Below are 17,454 nucleotides of genomic sequence, written 5' to 3' on the forward strand. Positions count from 1 at the left end.
TTCCTTCCTCCACTAACAACAAACGATAACCATCACTCACCAACCTCTTTTCCACCCCTACCTCCCGCCGCCACCTTCTTCATCCACATCATCATCATCATGTTGTCGCTCTCCGTTTGCTGCTTTTTGCCAAAAACCCAATCAACTATGTCGCCTCAACGCTCTCTTTCGCTCACTGTCTCTCTCTATCTCTCTCTCTCACTGACACTCGCTTGTTCTAGCTGTGTGTGTGTTCGTGTGCTTTTTCCAACTTTTTTCTTAATTTTTTTCACACGATCAGTAACAAACGGTAACTCTCAGGAATAGGAATTCAAAATCATTTTGTTGCTTCGGCGATGCCTAAGCTTTGATTTTTAAAAAGACTCCTCCGCTCACATCACACACCGCCTGTCCGCCCTCTACCACCCACAAGCTAACTAAGTAACTAATTTGAAAGTGCAACAAAACGAACTATAACCAAACAAAGTGGATAAAAAGTCATACCACACAGCAAAAAAAAAAAAAAAAAAAAACCCTGAGCGAAATGTGTAAAGTGCATAAAATATAAATTATTTTAATTACATTTGTCAGTGCTGTGTTTAAGTGTTGCGTTCGTGTATGTGTGTCTGTGTGGCAAATGCAAAACAAAAAAAGGTTCTACGTGACCGAGTTGCTGTTATGATGACGATATTGATGATGATGATGATTTCCCTACAGGTGAGACGAAACGACATGTATTATAAGTAATAAAGAAATATGTATACATTTTAGTATCTAGTTTTTCACTGATAACAAACATAACTGCTTCTTCATGATCTTATGTACATACATACATACATACATATGTATGTATGAATGTATGTACATACATATGTAATTGCCTTGTAAACCCTTTGAGAGAACCCAAAGGGTTTATTGCCACCTACATACATATGTATACATAATAAAAAAATTTATGTTTTTTTCTAAGTTTTATAAAATTAGTATGTTTAGAATTTCGCATAAGAGTGTTAAATGATAAAAATCACCGTTAAAGATTCGGGTTTTACGCTACAAGCATAATTATTATTGTTGTTATATAAAACATCTATGAAGTCATTTGTCTGGAACCTTAAAATAAAACACACGATCATGAAAACGAGGGGAAAAATAAAACAAATACTAAAAAGCAGTACATACATATGTACATATGTATGTACATACATACATATATGTACATACATATGTATGCACAAAATACAATTTGCAATTAGCAAAATGCAAGGCACACACACACAAAGGAGAACGGTGACAGAGGAGCTAGAATGTGTGTGTGTAGAGAGAGAGAGAGCAACGGTAATTTTGATGTTTCTGAACTCCTCCTGCTAAAGCATACGTACATATGAACATATGTACATAAGTAGAGTTGCCAGAAATTATCAACTTACTAATTAAGGTTATTGTTGCTTCTCGAAAGCTTTCTGGTTTTGTTAGAATTTTTTATCAAGCATACTTTTTTGTCCCCCCCACTCTTCTATTCTGAATGTGCTCATTGTTATGGTTGGCGAGGGGGGGGCCAGAAAGAAGGCAACGTCAACTCACTTGTACTCGCATCCCTTCATCGTTTCTCTATTCAAAGAATATACATACATACATATGTATGTATGTATGTAAGTACATATCTTATATTATTATAGTTGAAACAATATGTATACATACATATGTATGTATTCCTAAATCAAATCGGTGCTCCAACTCTGATATTGTCCTGTTTCTTGATTAAAATCAGTAGCGTTTATAGGCATATACATATAGAGATATCTCTAACTCTGTCGCACATATTGAAATAACTAACTTTCTCTCTCGCACCACTAATACTTTGGGATAGAAAAGAGCAACCCCCAAAATGTTTGCTGGGGTTTTTAATGTGTCATTATTTGTGTGCTGGGTTGGAGTGTGGAAGAAAAACAGAAAAAAACAACAAAAAATTTTGCGCTCTCCGTTTTGCTCAGTCGTCATTTTCTCTTCATTGGCTCCGCTACGCGCGCTGCTACTCCGCAGCGGCAAAGTCTATGCATACTACATACACATACAAGAAGAAACAATTTTTAATAAAAATAAATTAAATTTTTATTGTGGCTCGCGCGTTACTTGGTGTTGTTACTATGTGTTTGTGTGTGTAAAATACAGAATATTTTTGGAAGAAAAATCGAGAGATATCAAAAATTTCGACGACGACGACTACATTTTTGCCTGTGATCTATTTCGGTGTGTATAAAATGAAGAAATAAAAATGTATTTTAAAAATTTTGATGAAACATTAAAACATTTTGCATAAAAAGAACTGTACTTTCTAATTTATAACAGTTTATATACATATATGCATATATGTATGTATGTGTGTGTGTGTGTTTGTGTGCGTTTTAATCGGAACAATTTTTTCCCACTTTCATATTGATTTTTCCCACAAAAAGCTGACGGAAAGCTTTCATTTCAAAGTCTGCGTGCATAAGTGGTGTTGGTGTATGTGTGTGAATGCATTTTTCTAACTAAAATGACCAGCAATTTTCATACTACTTTCCCATGCAAATGAGGTCAAGTGTTGCAGTTGAAAAGTCCCTGAGAGAGAAAGAGAGACAGAGAGAGCAAGCTTGCATTACATAAGCTTTTTTCCCTCTAATTAACATGTAAATTGTTGTTAGTTGATGGACAAGAGGGGGAGTCACCCACATTTCAAGGGTTTGCAGTAAAACAGTGCAAGATAAAAAAAAAAAAAAAAAGTTGAATCTTTCAACGAAAATTGAATCACGTTTTCACTATGTCGTAGGCCGCCATTTTGATTTTTCCCCCTCTAGCGAGTCGTACACATAAAAAAAAAAAGAGAGCGAGTTGATTTTTTCCTTCCACATATTATACATACATATGTACATATATGTATGTATGCCAATGTATGTATGTACGGATATATACATACATACATCTTTATTTTTTGTACTTACTCCCTCTCACTTTGGCTTCGGGTTGGCGCTTTTCGTTTTTATGTTTGCTCGAGCAGTACACACACACACGCAGGAGCGTGAAATTTTCTCTCACACATTTGGGGCTCTCTCTCTATCAACTCACCCTAGCCTAGCTAGTAGCTGCTAGCTAGCCCACAGCCACATATTTTTGTTTCCAATTCTGTTTCTGCTTCTTCTTTTCGTACATACAGACACGTTTACATTTTCATTTTTCACATACAAACATACATACATAGTGAAGAGTGATAGAAAGAGAGAGGGAGAGAGGGAGAGAGACAGTCTGTGAGGGAGATGGAGACATTCATTTATGTGAGTTTGCATACTTCTGCCGCTTTGTCGCAATGGCGCGCCTCTGTTTCGTTTCGCTATGTTGCCAAATTTCATTTAAAATTTGTGTTATTCCTTTCCTTTCCCTTATGTCTTTCCATTTTGGCTGCAATTTGTTTACATTTTACGCACATGTGCAGAATAACAAAACAGAAAGAAGAGTCTATAATAATAATAATACTAACAATAATAATAATAAGAAAGCTCAAAGCTTTTTTTGCGCAGCAGCAACAAGTGCACAGACAGCAAAGGCGCTGAAATGCCGAATTTTTGAGTCTTTTTATAACCTTGCAAATTTATGTATTATTATTTTTACTGACCTACACACACTCTCTCACACACACACACCCAGGCATAAACTCTCACGCACAAAAAAGTGTATATATATTTAACTATATTATTTTTGTTATTATTATAGTAAACAATAATAAACGACGTTATCGGTGGCTGCTTTTTGTTAGTTTCTTCGCAAAAAAAAAGCAGCTAGCCAGCCCATTGGCCAAAAAGTTCGTTGAACTTTTTTTCGTTGATTAATTTTTGTTTTTTTTTGTTAATTCACTTTCTCCCTAAGTAAAAGTGTGTTTTGTGAAGGGTTTCTTCGAGTGCGACAAGTTGCAGCAATTGGAAATAATTATCACAACAACACAAAATGGGATAGTAATTTTAATCGAATCATCGTCAAATTATTGCCAAGTTTTGTTGTTGCCCTATGTTTTCTTCCATTCTCTTCACTCCTTCACACACACACACACACTTGTATTTTGTATCTCTTTTGCTCAATAGGCCCTTCACATTCACTTAAAATATTGCTTTTTCGAGAAAAACAAGTTTTCGCTGCCTTAATCGGCAGTAACGACATATTTTCTGTTCGAAACAAAACAACAACAAACCAAGGCAAAAAAGGAAACACGTATGTAAAAATTATAAAGAAAAACAACGAATTTTACATACCTCTAAAAACCAAATAAATATACATAATTCTTGTATTAAGGGTTTGTTTAGAGACCCGAAAAAACGTAGGTGCTGGGAAAGAGAATGTATTCGTCCTTATAGCCAACATCTTGGCCCTTTTAGTATCTAAATAGACGTTAATTAGCACAAATGACAAATGAAATTGAAAATCTGAAACGTAATAACTTTATTTTTCTATCGATTGTCTAAGGTCGACTTCAATTCAAGGTCTCCGGACATTGAATTGGTTTGTTATAGTATTTTTCACGTGGTGATCGTGTTTTCGATTAAATTTCGATTTTCCATTTTGACATTGCTTGCCTTCTGGCGAATATGCTCGTTCCCTTCCACTTCCCGCAAAAAAAGGGTGTAAAATTTAAATAAATGAGCGACAGACGCCTACATACACAGTACAACACGTCCATGGCGACGACGACGGTGATTTCTTTGGGGCTCTTTAGAGACTCTGTCTGAGGGGTTGTTGTTGTTGGTTTTCAGAAATAAAATTATTGAAAGTCACTGCCAGAGAGCCAGCAGCCAGTTCAGATTTAGCAGTTTCAGCCCAGCATCGGTCGGAGTGGCGTTTATTTTTACGTCGTAAATATATACAAATTCACAGATTCTGAGTTTGCTTCAGATTCTCCGCCACCATGCAGCAGCAGTAGCACCAGACCAGGCCAGGCCGCCCAGTCATTTGTATCTGTGAGATAAAATTCCACTTTATGCAAATGTGGCGGGGGACTTTTTTTTTTATTATTGTTTCAGACTCCTCTTTCTTTCAGTCTTTCAGTTATTTCCATTTTAAATTTGTTTGTTCTTTGGCAATTTTTCTGGCATTTTGTATTGTAAACTGGTTTTTCTGCCAACACACATAGTACACAAACACACTGACACACACACATAGACTCTGTTAACCACATAAACAGGGCGAAGAATATTGTGTATGAAATGGCACAGTTCTTTTTGTATTTTTGTGCGCGGAAACCGGTTTTTCTTTTGACTTTTTCAGAACCAGAACAGAAAAACGAGAAACGAGAATTTTCACTCGACAAAGAAAAGACCTCCGACAAAAGATCTCTCTCGCATTTTTCTCTCTCTCAGTTACGCGCGCTTTGCAAATGTCTACAACTTCCTGTGGAAAAGGACAACAGATGATGATGATCCAAAATTTACCATGTTGTATATAGGGAGAAGGGGGATCGTATTCTGGCACCTCTTTTATTTAGGGGTTGATTTCATGTTAGATTAGGGGTTGCTTCTCCCCCTTTATTTTTAATGGACGACACGTTTTCAGTCTGCCTGGCGCGTGCTTGGACTTATCCTTTTTTTATTGTTTTTTTTTTTTATCTTTCCAAATGTGGCACTCTAATTATAAAGCATTTGAATTGTATTATTTCATGTGTTAGTACCGGATGTGCCTAGAATAAAGCAAAAAAGAGTTTTTCGCTAACATTGCATGAAAATAAAGAAACAAAGTGCAAAGTTTGATAGTAGATCTCTTTACATTTTAAGCCCTAAAATTAATTATTGTAACAGGCCTCTCTAATTGACAATGACAGATTATGCTTCTATGTTAACTGTTTCTTAATCGAGATGCCTAGATTAAACCTAAAAAGTTGAGATTTTCGCTAACAATGTTCCATTGCCTTTGAACATGGTTTGATAGTAGACCTCAACACATTCTTCCGATAATATTTAAAGGCAAAAAGGGGCCTCGAAATAGCAATGACAGAATTTTCTAAACAATCACAAAATGCTCTGTTTTTCATCGAGATGCCCAGATTAAAACCTACAAGTTGAGATTTTCGCTAACAATGCTCCACATCATTGCATATGTACATTGCTCTGTTTTGTATGTATTTGTTTTGTGTATTTTGGACATGGTTTGATAGTAGACCTCAACACATTCGTCATTTCCCCTCATCTCTGCAGCTGCCCCACCAAAAACATCCGGCTCCAAATCTCTCGCTCACAATAAATTCGCTTTATACAAAATATTTTCTTTTAGGGGTCCAACTGTACTTTTTCCGACCCAGAACATTCACAAGAACAAACAAAACACACAACGACAGACAGACAGACCGACAGACCAAGGCGAACGACAACGACGCCATTGCGTAGGAAAAAGGATCCCATCATAATAATAATCCTCCACCATCTGCGCAAAAATAAAACCTTGCAATGTGCAAAGAGCGAGAGAGATCCTTTTTCGTCCCTTTCCCGTTGTTGTTTTTGTTACCTACTATTTTTCCTCCCTTTCCGCTATTTATACCTACACAACGACAACTTTACTTATTCTGCTCTGCTCTCAGTCACACTCCCTCTCCCCTCCTCTCACCCGCTCTTACGCTCTTTCTCTCGCTGGTGCGTGCTAAAATGATGATGACGATGAGAGTTTTCGTGCCCTAGCAACAACTATGGGAAAAACATATGGCGCGTCGCTATTGCGCATGCCTTGCACCTTGGTTTTTGGTGTGTATACTAGAAAAACTGATCCCTCACTAACCCAACTAACGGTACCACATTTTGTGTTTTTGTTGCTGCTGCTGTGGTGGGTGGCGGAGACTATTTCTCCCTAAAGTAGAAGCAGCAGCACAGCATAAGAGTGAGTGTGTGCATATACACACACACATACAAATGAACATATAAATGTTTGTATGGGTGTATGTATGAATTTTCGCCATTATATTGATCGAATGATTGTTTTGCCTTGAAAAAAGGGAGTGCGTCATTTGCCAACGCCACCGCCACCGCAAAATGTGTTGCTATCTCTATTGTGTGCCTTTCAGTTAGATGGAGTACAGCAGCTGCTTATTTTGTGACGAGTTTTTTATGCTGCACAAAATGAAAATGCATTTTACCTACATAGACCGAAGTCGCAGATGGGGCTCCCTTAGTTTTTGTGAGATAAAACGTGTGCGTGTGTATGTTCCCGTTATATTTGCTCTGCTCTTTTGACACGATTGCTGCAGTCTGGCTCCTTTTTGCTGCAATATACCTTCGAAGAGGGTACATTGATTTAAATGAAACGTTTGCAACAAAGGGAGCACCCTTTTGTACGCTTAAAGGATTAAAATATCTATATTTTATGATCATCGGACATGAATATGTATTTCTAAATAATTGTTCATCAACTTGACATTTGTGAGAATGACAATGCCAAAAAATTGTAAATATGCGTGTAAACATTTCTCAGGTTATTCAGATCATATGCATGTGATCTGGCAATACGTGTAGGCCTTTTAACGGCCAGAGTTATGTATACATGGTGGATTTAATCCACACCAAACGGTGTAAAATGTCGGCGGTACGGCATCACTGATCGATTTAGGGGAAAATGCTTAAGGGTATTCCAACTTCGACTTGGTCGAAGTTTTGCACGGTCCTCAGTTGGTTTTTTTTCTTTTTGCTACCTGCCTCTCTCTTTGCCGCTTTCTGGCAGTCTCATAACGTGCCCCCAAAAAGTATGATGCTAACACGCTCACTCTTTCGTGCATAGAATATGCTTAATGCACTGCTCTCTCTCGCTCTTTCTCTCTCTTTTTCTCTATTCCTATCCCTCTTTCGCACAACAGGCGGCAGCAACTTCGTTTAACTGAAAAAGGAGAGAGAAATAGAGAGTGAGCGAGCGAGAGAGTAAAACCGAACGAGTGAACGCGTCGCAGCCCCAGAAGCGGCGGCAGAGAAAAACGAAAAACTGTAAACTGTCGCTCAGTAGTTGAAAAATTTTGCGTCGTTCAGTTGCTTTCGTGCGCTTGGAGCTTTTGTTTGATTTTCTCGTGCGTTGTTGTGCGGCAGCGCGTGCGGTTTGCTGGCCCACCACAACTACTAAGTTACATACATACGTGCACACACATATATTTACAATACATACATAACTAAACGGAAAAAACGCTACACAAAAACCTTTTTGCAACGAAATCATTTTCATAAGTAAGTGGAAAAGCGAAGGAAAAGTAAAAAAACTACATTCATACATGTTTGTTGAAAACATGGTGAAATTGCAATTGATATTATGTGTTTTGCTGCTGCGTTTGTGTTGCGGGGGATGGATGGACAAACCGGACCCCCATATCTATATTATGTGTTGTACATACATACATGTACATCATGCAATACATACATACATATGTATGGTTTGGGTGTTTGTGTGTGTCTCACTTCTAATGAAAAAATGTTCTATTTTTAAACAACGACAACGAGACTCGAGGGAGGCGATTGCTCCACACTTCCAACTTTAAAAATTATCAGTTTTGGTTTCTGAGGCCAAATGTCTGTGTTTGTGTTTTTGTGTGTATGTGTTGAGGGGGGAAATTGAAAATCATAAAACTTGTGAAATTTTCCATCCAGCGAGACATTTTGTATGTACAGGCAGAAGCAAAACTTCCCCTCTTTTTATGTTGTTTCGTCGTCGTTGTTGTTACGAAGTCGTCTTTGTCATCTTCGTCGTTTTATCGGTTTTCATCGATCTCCGCCATGACGAAACCGTTAGAGAGAGAGCGAGTGTCAAACGACACTGAGAGCGTAACTGTCAGAGAGAGAGAGAGAGAGAGAGTGAGATTAAGGGAGAGAATGAGTTTTCAAAAAGAGCAAAGTTGAACAACGAAAAAATGCAGTTTTTAGGGGCTTCCTAGAGGGCGCTTTTTAACACAAATTTGTTCTTTTCTTTTTGCATATATCAAAAGTACAACAAAAACAAACAATAATCTTGCTTCAACAAATTTTTTTTATTTTATTATTGTTGCTTGCTGTTTGAACTATATATGTATGTATATGTGAGTGCAAAAGAGATAGTGAGTGTGGTTATTATTATTATTGTTATTGGTTGGTTGAACTTGACCTTGAGTCGCTTGCATTATACATAAGAAGGTGTAGAAAAAAAAAAAAAACAATTGTAAACTCTATTAAGTAAAACAAAAAACTAATCAATTTTGTCTTTTACTATTTGCAGCTTAATTGACTAAAGAACTTGGAAAGCAAAAAACTACAACAAGCATTTGGAAAAGCCGCGCTTCGTTTTGGGTTGGAGAAAACGTTTTTATTTAAGTTTAATATCACAGACCTGCACCCGCCATAAATAAATACCTAATTCGAGGGAGAGAGAGCACAACCCGACAAAGGGTCCACCCAAAGTGGGTTAACTAACCCCTACGACCCACCACCCACACCCATCCGCCAACATCATCATTAGCAGCATCCCCCTTTTCATAGATTATAGTGTGGATCTTTAAAAGGCTTCAATATGGATGATGATCAGCAATTCTGTTTGCGCTGGAATAACCATCAGAGCACGCTGATTAGTGTATTCGATACACTGCTGGAGAATGAGACTCTAGTCGATTGTACGCTAGCCGCCGAAGGAAAGTTTCTCAAGGCCCACAAGGTGGTGCTATCAGCATGCAGTCCCTACTTTGCGGTAAGTTTTCCCAAAAAGTTAACTTGTTATTGGTTAATATATGAATTTCGTAAAATTAAATTTTTTTTTTAGACCCTACTCCAAGAACAGTACGACAAGCATCCCATATTCATACTCAAGGATGTCAAATATCAAGAACTGCGAGCCATGATGGATTATATGTATCGTGGCGAAGTAAATATCTCGCAAGATCAATTGGCCGCTTTGCTCAAGGCTGCCGAATCGCTGCAGATTAAAGGTCTATCCGATAATCGTACAGGCGGTTCATCGGCTGCATCCCAGCCAAAGCCAGAGGCCACTCAGCAGCATCATCGCGGTGGTAAATTAAGTGGAGCGTATACCTTAGAGCAAACTAAACGTGCACGTTTGGCCACTGCGGGAGCAGGTGCCGGACTGGATGCTAGTGCAGATATTTCCGGTTCTCGCGAGGGCTCATCGAGTCCGTCGCGTCGTCGTCGAAAAGTCAGACGTCGCAGCATGGAAAATGGTAAATAAATTTTGAATATACTTTGGAAATTTAGCGTTATGATTTGCCACGTTTCTATTTATACTTAATCATAACTTCCCAAAAATTATTCTTTTAGATGCCCATGATAATTCCAATTCGTCAGTGTTGCAACAAGCCGCCGCCTCCAATCAGTCACTCCTCCAACAGACAAGCGCCGGCCTAGCCGTCTCTGCTTTGGTCAGCACCCAATTGGCTAGCACCAATGCGTCTCCTGCCGCCGCCGCTGCTAACCAGCCATTGACCAGCACCAATTTAACCAAAAAGACTGAAAGCGCTAAACTAACATCGACAGCAACTGCAGCAGTGGGTGGAGCGACAGCAGCAACAACAGAAACCAGCGATGCCATCAATACCGAAAATGTACAACAAGGCGGCGCCCAAGGCGTTAACGTGGAAGATCATGAATCTGATGCGGCGGCTTCAACTGGTGCTAGTCACACAGGTGTGGTCGTTAAACAGTTGGCCAATGTCATTGAAAGTAGCAACAAATCCTCATCAGCATCCTCGGCAGCAGCAAATCACAAACAGAATAAGAATAAAAACGATAACAGCGTCTCATCGGTGGGATCTGAAATGGTAATTGAACCTAAAGCCGAATATGATGATGATGCACATGATGAGAATGTTGAGGATTTGACAATGGATGAGGATGATATGACCATGGAAGAGCTGGACCAAACGGCCGGCACCAGTCAGGGTGGCGAAGGATCTAGTCAAAGTATGTCTAATTTAAATTGAGAAAATTTTAAATGTTTACTAACATTTTTTTCCACACAATTTGCCTTATAGATTATGGAGCCTGGCAACATGACAGATCTCAGGATGATATTGGACTAATGGCCGCACAGGATGCACAGCAGCGGGATCCTCAAGGTGAGTTTTTGTTCAAAATTATATTACTTATACTACCAAAAAAAAAAAAAAAAACAAATATATATATCAGAAGAAAAAAAGACAAATGAAAAAGATCAAATAGAAAAGATTAGCTTAGTTCAATAATATGAAAAGATCGCAGCGAGCACGACAAAAGGCCAAAACAAAAAATTTCTAAGAAAATCACAAAACATAACTTTAATTTTCCATTTTAAAAAAATCCTTTAATGAATTTTTAATTTTATTAACTTAAAAAAAAAGAAAAAAAGTCGTGCTCTTAACACAAAAAAAAAAAAACTCTTAAACGATCGAAATTATACAAAGAAAAGAAAAAAACAAGCAACAAGAAAGAACAAAGTATTTATTATTATTATTTGCCGAAAAGGGACAACAAGAAATAACTTTACAAAACTAAACATGAACATGATAAAGAGTATTAGGACATTTAGGAATTTAACAATTAATTTTTGTGCAAGTTGAAAGTATTTACTTACCTAATTATTATTATTAATTATCATTCTGATTATTACAAATTATAATTTAACCAAAACACTAAAACAAAAAAAAAAAAACAAAAATTCAAATACTATATATTTATTTTTTTTTATTTAGTATTTTTGTTGTGTATATATGAGATATGATATGTTTAATATATTAAAACCTATCGAAATTTTTTTTAACACCAACTAAACTTAAAAAAAAAACTCCCCCACTCACACACCCAACCACAGTTCATATTATAGACGAAATGTTTTACATATTTATTTTTATATTATTAACCTTAACCACAATTCATTTCTCATGTTTTTGACATTTCCTTTTTCTCATATCTATGTATAATTTGTTACGCCGCATTTGGGTTAAAAAACAAAACATTTTGTTTAATTAATTATTTATTAACATTTTCTCCATACATTATCTCCATTTCAACCATCCATCTCTAAGTTATTCTACATTACTCGCTCTCGCTCTCTCTTGCCTTTGCTTTCCTGCTCCTCTATGACTTTTTCTGCCTCCTTAAACTCACATGAATAATCATAACTGCTCATTAAATACTCCTACTCATTCACACACACACACTTCATATATATGTACACAGACACAGCAGAGCGAAACACTAAAAAAAAACGCATATGTTTTTCTTTTAAGTTAGTTTTTAAATATTTTGTTTGCAGTTATATTTTATTTCTCTATAATGAGAGAGTGAGTGTTAAAAATCTATGGGTGTGCGTGTATGTTCGTGTTGTGTATGTCTTCTGCGTTTGCCCCAACCGCCCACCCGCCCGCTCTTCTTCTCGCTCTTGCTCTCTAAACTTAACTGTGTCTTTTGTGTGTAAGCTGGCTTTGTTGTTAGTTTTGTACCCAGTGTGCGTGTCTTTTTGAAATATTTGAAGAGAAGGGGGAGAAGGAGGAGGGGAAGAGAGGGAGTACAGGCGCTTAAAATGTTCAAATTTCTTCCAAAAAAATTCTTGCAATTCTTAAAACAGTTTACACTTTCATACTCACTCACACACATACATACACACACACACACACTCGCAAAACATACTATCCACACAACACACAATATCATTTTACTCATTATTTGTGTCTTCTGTTTTCTTTTCGCCCTTTGGCGGCGTGCTAATTGTTTTTTCTCTCTCTATCTTCTATGATTTCTACACTCTTTTTACTATACAAACAAGAAGAATACGCATGCAGACTTAAAAAGAAAAAAGAAAATCCTACCTATCCTATTTTCTTTTACTTTTTTTGTATTATTATTATTAGTATAAAAAATTATGTATTTATCCTATACATACATTTATATATTATTTTGCTTTATTTTGGTTGACGGGACTTTTTTTTTTTTTTGTATTATATTTATATTGTTTATTTCTGTTTTGATGAGTAAATTATGTATAAACAAGTATTTTTCATGCTAGTTGTTAAGAAACTTTTAAAACGCGTCGCGCGCTTCGCAATATCAAGAAATTCTTAAAATACCAAAGTATGTTCTTTCTCTTGCATTCTTTTGGAGAGAGAGAGCACTGCTGTTTAGGTATATTGAACGGGTGTTTCGTCTACGTTACCTTTATCTTCATTTTTAAAGTTTAAAAAGTGTTAAAAAAGTGTTAAGAAAACCAAGGCCCAAGAGATGCCCGCACGATCAACTATGAATGCAGCCGAACTCTGGATGAGGGGGAATCAGCACCACCACCAGCACCACCACCGCCGCATTTAATACACACACATATAAAGCTCGTAGCCATTTTCAAAATGGTGAGGTACAGTTGCAGCTTTTGGTAAATGTCCATGTGTGCGTGTGTGTGTGCGTGTGTATGGCAACTCTCACAATCCATGGACTAAAAGGATTTACGTGTGTGTGTGTGTCTCAGGTAAGTATGCTTTGCCACAACGGTATCGGTTGGGCAAAGGAACTCGAATATAGAATGCAAAATTCAATTTGTTCCTCGATATTATGAGTTCATTTTTCATCCAAAATCTCCTTTTCCTACCTCCTATCCTCTTATCCCCCGTTTCTCTCCATATATCATCATGATCATCGTTGAATATTTCAGCAATTTCGTTTCAACAGAATGGAAAAGGTAAAGTAAAAGAGATATCCTGCTTCAAAGATGATAATGAACGATTGATGATGATGATGATGATTGGTTGTTGTCGTCGTCGTCCTTTTGATTGATCGTCTATGGATGGTAAGCTATATAGTGTTTAATAAAACAAGAAGAACAAAAAGAGAGAAATGGAAATACCCTCTTTTGCTGTTGACCATAATGTTTAAGACTCTGCACACATAAAATTTGTGTTGGTTTTCTTTTCTTTTCTTCCACTTGTTTATTTTGTTTTCTTTAATTTATACATATAAACATATATATTTATATATTTTGCTTGACGCGCATTGCTTAAGTCGAACAACAGAAAACAATAACTACAAAAAAAAAAAAAAAAAAAGAAACCAAACCAAAAACAACAACTTCTTATTCAACAACAACAATACACACAGACAAAGGAATATATATTTTCCCCCAAACCCAACCCAGCTCACCTCACCTCACCCCTCCCCACTCGCATCCCAAGCAACTTTAAACTCTAGTATGGTTATAATGTTGGTTACTTTCAAACAACTTATTTTTTTTTGTACCTGTCGTACCAGCTTGTTTCCTCCTCGAAGACCCCCCAAAAGCCCCCTTGAAAGTCTTTGACTAGACGACAGACGACAAGAGCACTGAGAGTATCGGAGCATCATTTTGTTTTTATTGTTGTTTTTGTATTCTTCTATTACCACCCACCCTCCCACCCCCCTTTCCATCTGCTCTTCTCCTCCCTTGTGTTTCGTTTTCTTAATTGTTAATCATCACCTCACTGAAAGATTCGTTCAAGTTCAAGGTCGGCTAAAAATTTTGTTGCTTGGTTGTTTCTTCTTCTGCTGCTGCTGCTATCTCTTTTGTTGTGTATTAGATTGTTGTGAGCATAGAGAACTGAGAGGGAAGGTGTGGAAGAGAGAGAGAGACAGAGAGAGAGGGACAAGGTGAGAGAGGCAAGCCACAAAAAAAAAAATATGTACATCTAATAATAAGAATATAACAATCATGCTCATCATATATATCTGCGATTTTTTTTCTCGTTTTATTCTTGTGTATTTTGTTTTTTATTGCAATTTCCGTAACAATGAAATTTGTGTGTTTTTCATCTTCTCTCAATTAAAAACACGTTTCTAAAATAATTGGTGAAATACAAAGAAAGATAAAGGGGCAAAGAGGAGCTGATGCAAAATGATGTTCTATTCTCTTCGCATTGTCGCGGAACATTTATGAACTTTGCTTTTTTGCTGACTCCAGTTACTTCTTGGCTTTATACTTTTATTCTCTATTCTATTGTCGAATATTAGTCACAACTTTCCATAACATATTTTGTCGGTTTGAATGTATTGTGCGTGCTTTGGTTTATGTGTTGGCCTTGACCCAATTAGAAGAGACCTTGTTTTTACCCCAAAAAGAAAAAAAGACGCAATTGCAAATTTTGCCATTTTGTTTGGCATATATTTTCGCTTATAGTTGTTAGGTCGCTGAAATTTGTATGTATATGTGTGGAGGGGCTGTGCGTGTATTTTTGTGTGTGTGTGTGTGGGGCATAAATTAATATATACTTTATTATAATAATTCTACTATAATAGTTTTTAAGCTTACATGTAGTTGTATTTAGTAGTTGGTAAATGTGTTTTAACCCCCCCACCTACCATTTTTTGGGATCTCTTCCTTGACCTTTCTCTATAATTTTCTTACAACTTGCACTTGTCGAAGGAAATGTTAATAATGAACAGTTAGGAATTAGTTAATCACAGTCAGGCTTATCTTATGATTATCAATATGATTATCTGGTTCTCTTTGCTTTTTTTTTCCGTTAATATTGAAGATGATAATGGTGATGACGATGATGAAGAAGATTTCGAACTGGAGTTTTATCCTCCTAATAGTGTGCCCAAAATAATTGCCGTAAGCAGCAACAACAGCAACTGCAACACCAACAGACAAGGGCAAAGTCAACGTCGACGCCGATGCCTTCCAAAGAGGCAATCGATGTCCTCCTCTTCCTCCACCTCCACGTTGTTTAGCTGTTCGACTTGTAATCGTCGTTATCAAACAATCGGCACATTAGCGCGTCATATACGCCACGAATGCCAAAAGCCAAAACAATTTCAATGTCACTTGTGTGGACGAGCCTTTCATTATAATTTTAAATTAAATGATCATTACCTTCACACACACAAGATTCGGGCCTAAAACAAAGAAACAAACAAAATGCACACAGTCAGACATAGACATAGACGAAATAAAGTTGATAAAGAAAATGAAAGTTAATATCAAATTTTTATATGAAAAAATGTTCTTATAAATAAGGAGTCCGTTTACTATTTAGCCTAGGCCTTTTCTATATCCCAATACAAGTTGGATGATGATTGAATTGATATACAATATATAATTATGGTTAGAAGAAGGTCAGTTTCTATTTCGGTTCAAAGCTCTTGTTGCTTGTTGTGTTTAGTTTCGATCGTTTTTTGAGTTACAGTTAGTCTTTTAGGCCGTGTGCTAAAAAATAGAAAAATGTGTTTCTTTCTCTCTCTTTTAAAGAAGATGAGGAGGTGGAGGCGGAGGAAGAGGAAAGTTTTGGCCATGATGCTTTTCTATTAATGCCACAAATCGCATCCGTTTCTGGTGGTGCTGGCAAGACTAAACTAAACCAAGAGGAGGTTGTTGTGGTGTTAAAAGAAGAGGAAGAAGAAGCGGAAGCAGAGGAACATAAGCAGAATGATGATGACGAGAATGACACTGACACATTAATGTTTATGCCATTAATTGCAAGCGTTTCTAGTGGTGCTGCTGTTGGTAAACAGCGTCGAAAAGTAGCCAGAAAAAAACCATCACATCAGTGCCCAAATTTATCCACTGCAACTAGCGCCACCACGTCATCATCATCATCTGCCACATTGAGGCGTAAGCGTAGCAGATTGGTGGTTCCATCATCATCAGCATCGACGCCCATCTTCGCGTCGTCATCGCCGGCGGCAGCGGCGTCGTCATCGACGTTGTTGCGCAGGTAAATTGCCTAGTTCAATTCCTTTCACTCTCTCACTTGGAGTTTTTGCAATTTTTGTGTTGAGCCTTGTTTTCTCTGCTGTTCTCTCTCTCTCCCTCTCTTGTGTCGTTCTTGTACTTTAGAAATAACAGCAGCAGCAGCAGTACCAGCAACAACAACCAACGACAGCAGCAGCAACGTCAGCAAACAAAGCAAACGTCGGCGGCGGGACAGTCAGAGGCCCCCTATATATGCCAGACTTGCGGTCGACAATATCAGGTTTTGGGCACACTGACACGACATATGCGCAAAGAGTGCAATCAGCCCAAAAAATATGTTTGTCGGATGTGTGGACGTGGTTTCCATTATAATTTCAAGCTACAAGATCATTACTACTATGTGCATAAAGGCTCAGGTGCCCTAAGGAAGGATTAGTAGTAAGCCGACAAGCTCAACTTTTAAGCTCAAGCCCAAGCCCAAGACGCGACAAATCCAAGCTATAAGCTGAAATTGTCTCTCTTTAGGCCATAAGTTTGTACAATTTTGTTGTAATCATCTTTCTTCTTAAACACACTGTCTCTGTCTCTTTCTTTCTTTCTTTCTTTGATATTTTATGGATCAATAAAACACTTTGAAGAATATTTTCGAGTGTTGTAGGAATGTGTTGATTGAATGTTGATTTTATTATGGTATATGAACAAAAATAACAAGTAGTAGTTTTCTTTTGAAAAGTTATTGAGAATATACATACATATACATATTTGGAATCAGAGCTAATATTCTGTAGCATTGAGTGCTTACTTTTTTTTTTTTTTTTTGAAGCCTTA

At 37.2% G+C, this 17,454-nt stretch overlaps 1 protein-coding gene across 21 annotated transcripts in view; it reads left to right on the top strand.

Moving 5' to 3' along the window:
* Positions 1-280: 280 nt before the first annotated feature.
* The window catches only part of lola (longitudinals lacking), a 72,222-nt gene continuing 55,048 nt past the window's right edge, over positions 281-17,454 (top strand). For 3 of the 21 annotated variants that reach the window (XM_068290045.1, XM_068290043.1, XM_068290044.1), the window contains exons 1-5: positions 1,981-2,226; positions 9,208-9,672; positions 9,745-10,159; positions 10,257-10,898; positions 10,970-11,053. In XM_068290045.1, the coding sequence (XP_068146146.1) occupies positions 9,499-9,672; positions 9,745-10,159; positions 10,257-10,898; positions 10,970-11,053 (1,315 nt within the window). In that variant the 5' untranslated portion in view covers positions 1,981-2,226; positions 9,208-9,498. Of the gene's footprint in view, positions 697-1,973; positions 2,227-7,998; positions 8,190-9,207; positions 9,673-9,744; positions 10,160-10,256; positions 10,899-10,969; positions 11,054-15,466; positions 15,850-16,182; positions 16,649-16,770; positions 17,269-17,454 lie in introns of those variants that run through there. The other 18 variants (XM_068290034.1, XM_068290036.1, XM_068290037.1 and 15 more) reach the window with 14 other exon arrangements.

The sequence above is a fragment of the Drosophila tropicalis genome, unplaced genomic scaffold (genome assembly GCF_018151085.1).
Source record: "Drosophila tropicalis isolate 14030-0801.00 unplaced genomic scaffold, ASM1815108v1 contig_593, whole genome shotgun sequence".
Lineage (NCBI taxonomy): Eukaryota > Metazoa > Arthropoda > Insecta > Diptera > Drosophilidae > Drosophila > Drosophila tropicalis.